The 7327-nt window shown below is 34.6% G+C and overlaps 1 protein-coding gene across 1 annotated transcript; it reads right to left on the bottom strand.

Annotated features, from left to right (window-relative positions):
- Window positions 1–217: 217 nt before the first annotated feature.
- On the bottom strand, window positions 218–652 carry LOC150108009 (protein ZBED8-like). The gene has a single exon (XM_090415731.1). It carries the CDS (start codon window positions 650–652, stop codon window positions 218–220), a length of 435 nt encoding a protein of 144 aa, XP_090271857.1.
- Between the last annotated feature and the right edge of the window lie 6675 nt (window positions 653–7327).

The raw sequence follows: 7327 nt of genomic DNA, 5'->3' as shown, positions 1-7327 counted from the left end.
GAACAACAACATCCAAAACGGCTTTTAAATTATGTGGAAGTGTTTTAGCAGTTAAAGCATACCGGATGCAATGGGTTGTAAAACTATTTGCGTTGATTTCTTTAACTAAAGCGGTGAAACCTGATTTTTCCCCAACATAGCAGGAGAACCGTCAGTACAAATAGATTCAACTAATTCCCATGAAAGGCTATTTGAATCAAAAACATTTGATTCAAATTCAAAAAACATTCACCAAATTCATAATGTTCACTGCCTTTGTTGTTTCTTTCAGGGGTTTACAAAAAATAAATTCCTCTTTTATTTCATTCTGATGTATATATCTAGTAAAAACAAGGAGCTGTGCGCAGTTAGAGACATCAGTTGATTCATCCAACTGTAAACTAATTCTTGCGGGACTTTTCTTGATTTCCTCCACTACTTGTACACGTATGTCTTCTGACATTTCTCGAATCCGATCACAAATTGTATTATTTAATAATGATATTTGTGCAATTTTCTCTTTTGCTTCTTTACCACACATCAACTCAACCATGTCCATAGCACACGGCTTTACTAATGTCACAGCAATTGTATGTGGTTTCTTTTCTTTGGCGACCCCAATGCGACGCGATAACTGGCCTCCAGTGCTGGCTTTTTCGGGTAATAACTCCATGATCATGAAGTGTGATATTCTTAACAAATCGTTTTATTCTAAATGAGGACTGTGACTCGTTAGAATGTTCGGGATAAACAATCTGAAGATGGTCTCTCAATTTTGATGGCTTCATAATGCCATTGCTGAATATCTTGGAGCAAATGAAGCGCAGCGGCTTTTGCACACCTTCTTTGTCAAACACAAAAGTAAAACCATATTGCACATATGAATCTTGCTAACAATGTTTCTTTGGTGTGGTCATTCCTTGGGTCTGCAAAAATAATATTTTTTTGTATATAAATCCTGATCTAACCTTTCATTTTAAAAATAAGCTAAAAAATACATAATATTTTAGTGTCTTTAAATCTTGATCTATCCTTTCATTTTTAGAATAGGCTAAAAATAACCTATAAGCTACTTACGATTAGATTAAAATTTAGTCAGCAAAAGTGAAGTCGGCAAAAGTAATTTAGCTAAACTATGTTATCAGTAAAACGTATGTACTGTGAGCATGTCGAAATGAAGCAGTTGGAGTGTGTACCATACAGTACGTCACGCGCATGCGCAATAGGTGCAGATGCCGTGGAGGTGAGCCTCGAGGGAGTGCCGATCTGGCACTTTCACTGGCTATCATGAACCTTAACCGGGCATTTTGAGTTATCGGACCCTGCAGTAAGAAAAAAGTCTATGCAACCTCATTGTGTTCGTGTCCGGAAAGATACCTGAAATGTTGCTGGTGTGGCTGAGAGAGGATACCAACATGGAATAGCCATGAAATGTTGATAACATAACTATTTTTGGAATATATTAATAGCATAATATACTTATTTACCTGCTACTCACCGTACACCTTGGGGGTACGGGTACCTCAGGTTGGGAACCCCTGCACTAGAGAGAAACCTGGTATCCAATTAAATAGAGCTGGAAGTAGACAGAAGAATGGCAAGTTATTGAGAAGGTCTCGATTTCAAACACCATTAAAAATCCTGAAAATGTCAAGAGCTACAGGACTTGTACATATTAATTTATACATAAAAAACGCTTATACGTATTAACGTCAAATTGTAGATCGTTAGCAGAATAAAGAATTTTGTAATGTCGCTTTTTAATATTTTGCAGTAATTATATAAAAATTATTTAAACTACAGATTTCTCTTTAGGAATTGACGATGTCATGTTCTACGAGACAAAATTATTAAAGATAAAAAATAACCATTTTTGAATAGTTTACAATAGTTTATAAACCATTTTTAGTATATAAGGATTTTAAATGTAATAAATATTTTAAAATTACTTTTAAAATCATAATGAACGGCCCATTTAATTCCTCAGTATATTTGATATGAAATTACTATATACTGGTTCAGGACACAAGAGTGTATGAATAATTTGAAATTGGAAATGATCACCACTCAGATTTAAATAGGAATAAACTGAATATCACAATTGTAAAATATTTAAAAAAGAATTAAAGTTCAGCAGCTTTTACAGGCAAATCGTAAGCTTGACTATACAAACATTGTTGAAGAAGAACTGAAACAAATCGAAAACAATAGTCAAACAATGGAGTCTCCGTAGTAAAATCTGAAGAAAACAGTCACAGATTAGCTAGGTAGGCGTGGGCTGAAGGCGTCTGCAAAGAAAACAAAAGAATGCTATGATAGATACAAGAAGTTAACGAAGCAGCCCTGGGAAAGTAGAAATAATGCAATAATTTCCTAAAAAATAAATCGTCAGATGTCCTAAAAGAGTACAGAGAAAAATGTAAGCCAGCTAAGCTATGTGCGAAATTAGTTAACAAAAGTCATGGGAAAACTTCGGTAAGAATAAAAAACGTAAATGTAAGGTGGCAAAATGTTTTCGAAGGCTACTGAAAAAAAACTTAGAAATGGAGAAAAGAGTAGAGTCAAAGGAAACAACATGATATCGTAACATGAAAATTGAATAAAAGAATATCTTAGATGTTAGGAGTAATAATTTGAAAAACTGCTGAATAAAACAATCAGTGAAGGAACTGTAGTAGAAAGTTTTCAAGAGAAATGCAATGAGGAGTATATATCAATACTTGAGGTAGAAAAAAAAAACCGTTAAAACTTGAAATCTAGAAAGGCAACTGGAGTAGATGATATTCGACCAGAAATGCTCAAATACTGAGCTATAAAAGGTTTGCAGTGGCCACACAGGGCATAATTCAGAAAGATGAATTGGGATGGATCGAGGATAAATTTTAATTGATCTGTGAATTTAGCGTTCTTCTAAAATTTTTATCTATTTTATTATGTATTTTCCTTAGAAAAAAGCGATTTATAGTACGAGTATATTAGTCTACATTTTAGTGTTTTTAGCGTATTTGTTAAGATACTGCAATATTAAATATAGTTTAAAATGGCAGCGAAAATGCACAAGCAACGTAACGCTAATAAGAGCAGCGAAGTGGAAACTAACACTTGCCTCGCTAAGGAGGATATTGTAGATATTGAGGAGGTTACTGGAAATGAATTAATCAACAAAATAACAAAGTTAAGGCAGATTATTAGAGAGCGGACTCGGGAATTACAGAAAGTCGAGAGGCGTTTAAATGATCATAGGAAGGAAAATAAAATAAAGCAGCAGAATAAGAAATAATAAACCACTGAATCAGATAGATAACATTTGTAAAAATGTTATATAACTGCGTTAATTCATTTCCGCGAGAATGGACATTATCCCAATACGTGGAAATAACGATTTCGACTTTGTTTTCGTCCGCTTCGGAGTCATCATACGTGAGCAAAGATGCTACCGTATATAATTAAGTAGAGAAGAACAGAGATCTGCAAATTGATCAACTTTGTCACTTACACCACAGACAAGAGTATGCATTATCATGCATACTCTTGTCTGTGGACATGTAGCTAACCTATTATGATTGAACACGAATTCTAGAAGTATCAGAAACAAAGTGATAGAGTTTGTTGCCTTGGTCAATATGTTGCGACCTCTTATTGTAGGCCTTAATGAGATCTTCCTATTGGAATCAGATATAGCAACTGGTATTGAGTGCAAAAGGGCACAGTATTTTTAAAAAGGATAGACAAGACAAAAGAGGATGGGGCGTGCTATCGGATTACTTGAATCCAGTTAGTGTTGAGAGCTATGATTGTAATACTAGTAACAGTATTTCATGTGGCAGTGAGTATGAAGTGGAATCTAACAAGATCAAATACATAGTGGGGTATATTTACAGACCTGATGGATCGGTTGCTAGTGATGAGAAATTCAATACCGAATAGAGACGATGGACGCTAAAAGAGTAATCATAATGGAAGATTAATTATTCAAATAATCAATGGGTTGCAGTAAACTCTCGTGAGAAGAATGAAACTGAATTTATTGACGTGTTGCAAAAAAAATTTCCTTAAGCAGCATGAGTCAGAAGGAACTGGAGTTCAAAGAGTGTTAGATTTAATTATAGTGTCAGAGAGCACTTCAGTCAAAGACATAACTATTCTACCTCTGGTGAGTGTGATCACGTGGGACTCACTTGGAAACAGACTAAGTTTATGAACGTTCCATTCAGAAAAAGTTACATGCTGAACTACAAAGCAGGAAAGTATGACCAACTGAATAGTATACTGAGATCAGCGGAATGGTATCGGTTGCTGGATGGTAAGAATATCGACAGCAGATGGGAAGCATTTAAAAAATACTTATATGATGACGTATCAGAATGTGCCCAAGAGTTCGAAGAATAAATAGGGTAGAAGTGAAATGAATGTGTAATCTTATTATGGAAGAGATTTGTAAGACAAGTATGATATGAAAGGAAGGTTGTTGTTGATGTTGTCTTGTTCTTTGGAGAGTCTTAGATGTTTCCAGGTGCTACTTGAACTGCTTTGGTTATGTCGATGATTTTATTTGTGTACAACTGTTGTTCATGATTAGGGTCTATTGGTTGCAAGGCTGCTGTAATTGATAGGTAAAAATGGGAATGGGTGTCAGTTCAGTATTAGGGCAGTTTCTATATGTTCTAGTTTCATCTGAATTGATCTTCCTCTTTAATGTCCTGTTCGTAGTCTTGATATCGTGATGGAGGTCTTCTGTCAGCACTGATTTCGGGAATTTGATGTTGTATCCTGATTTCAATGGAATCAGTTTAGCTTTTGCTAGTGCGTTAGCATCAGCAAGAGTTATCATGTCAGTTTCTTGGTTGACTTCTCTGGCCTCTGTTACTAATTTATCATCTGCTTCATTGTAATCAATGCCTACGTGAGCAAGAATCCATTGTAAAATGCAACTTTTTTCCAAACACTTTAGTTGATTTAAGAGTTGATGGGTATCTTGAGCGAGCTTGGTATTGCCATTTTTTGATTGCCTCCATAGCTAACCTTGAGTCACTGTAAATTATAATTCCCTCTGATTGCTGAAATGATAAATTTAAGTAGGCTTCGAGTGCTTTATTTATTGCATAGAGTTCGCTGGTAAAATTGGAAACAATTCTCCCAGATCCAACTTTAATTGAAAGTTTTTCACTTTTCGGGAGTACAATGAAGCAGCGTTTCCATTAATCATACTGGTGTCTGACGATCCATCGGTAAAACAAATAACTTCTCCGGAGGATGAAAGAAGGTTGATATTATTTAGGCCTGTTTCTTTTAGAGTTTCTTTTTTTTGTATATAGTTTGGTAAGGTTTAGATTTATGGAGGTAAAGGACTGGAAAATAGAGGTTATTTGTTTATATGGGCATTTAGCTGATCAAGACCTGTTTCCTTTCTGATAGTGTCATCATATTGTAAAGTTGATGATATGTGAAGTCTGTTTTTGATTCCAATATTCATAAGTTTTTAGGGAGATACGATCGCTTTGGTAGCTTCTGATATTATTAATGAATTTTATGCTGGAAAATTTTCGCCTTTCCTCCTGCAAGCCCACATTCCTGTTGGGCTCTGATGTTGTTAGTGGATGAGACTAAGAGTGGATGTGGAAGGAATACCATATGCATAAGGATGATGTCTGTTATGAAAATTATAAACAAAACTGCAGAAGAGTCACAACTGTTGTACGAAACTAAATCCAGATATGAAAAGAAACTGGCTCTGGAGAAACTGTCCTTTCTCCTTCCTCATTTTATGGAAGGCGGCAGAGGAAAAAAGAGGCATTTTAGGAAGCGAGAATGAATGCCGCCAAGAATAGGGTGAGATCTAAATTTTGCTCTCATAGAGTGGTGCTTTATTGGAATGAATTGCCCATTGGATGTTGTGTGTGTGCAAGAAGTATGAATGAATGAATTTAAGAAAAAGTGTGATTGCTTGTGCGTGTAGTACGTGGCCACCCCTCGATGAGTCCCCGACTTCCTGTAGATTTCTCATAATAATAATAATAATAATAATAATAATAATAATAATAATAATAATAATAATAATAATAATGAATAATTCTATACGAATGGAACAGAGCTGTCAAGAACCTATCTATAAAAATGAAAGGATAAAAAAACAACAACTGAATGTTGGAATTACAAAGGAATTTCTTTACTAAGTGTTTCAGGTTAGATTTATGTACGTAAACATATTTAAAAAGAGGCTGAGAATAATTGTGAAGGTCAAGAACAAGCTGAGTTCATGGGAACTCAGATTGGTATGATAATATTTTAAATTTACGAAAACCTGTCGAGAAATGAAAGGAATATGACAAAGATTTGCACTTAGTTTTGCAGATCGAAAATGCATAATACAAAGTTGCTCAAGGAAAAGCTTTTCAAACCGCTTCAAACGTAAATGCAACATTATATAGGGATCCATTTATAGCCTATATTTAAGTTGTAAGCCAGAAATTAGAATTGAAAGAAATGAAGGAAGATGGTTTAATACAAAATCAGATGTAGGACAAGAATGCACATTATCCAATCATATTGGTCAACTTTATGGATCACATAAGACAAGGATTCACATTATCTACACTCTTATTCGTCGTCTTTATGGATCACACCTAAACACATTTAGTTAGAGTCGTCAGGATTCTCTAACTAAATTGAATAACAACTGTAACAATTTTGGCTTGAAGATCAGAAAATACAAAGACTAACTGTGAAAATAGACAGGAAGATGGAAAAATTCACCTGCATTCTGAATGGAGATCCTATAGAATAATGAAATATTTCAACTATTTAGTACAGTTTTTGTGAAGATCGCAAGTTAAATATGGCAACAAACAATAGAATTCCAAGCCTTCTATTGTGCGTAGCCAGTTACTTAATGTGTATGGAATGAGATAGCCAAACACCACACTAGCAGTATAAAGTCAGTATTCAAACCAATTTTAAGTTATGGATCGGAAAGCTGGGTTAAATTTAATCACTTTATCAAAGTGATTTTATTTTGATAAAATCACTTTGTATTTTATCAAAGTTCCTAGAAAGAGTTCTAGGACTAATCAGGACTAATCAAGGTGGTATGGCCACTTAAATAGAATGAGTGAGGAAAGGTTAGCAAAACAAGTGTTTTATGCGAAGATGGCAAGATTGAGATCAAGAAGAAGGCCACGTCAAGGTGGATAGATTCAGTCAGAAGTACCTTAGAATATTAGGTACAACAAATAATAGTTATGACAAATAATAAATAAAAGGAAATTGTTGAGAGTAGATGAATAGTAATAATCTTAATCATGTAGTGCTGTCATAGCAGCCTGAACATCCCTTGAGGATACATATCAAA

The sequence above is a fragment of the Typopeltis vanoorti genome, chromosome 3, assembly GCF_054136105.1.
Source record: "Typopeltis vanoorti isolate ZY-2024b chromosome 3, IOZ_Tvanoo_1.0, whole genome shotgun sequence".
In the NCBI taxonomy this organism is placed as follows: Eukaryota; Metazoa; Arthropoda; class Arachnida; order Uropygi; family Thelyphonidae; genus Typopeltis; species Typopeltis vanoorti.
This window is presented reverse-complemented; position numbering and strand designations above follow the sequence as displayed.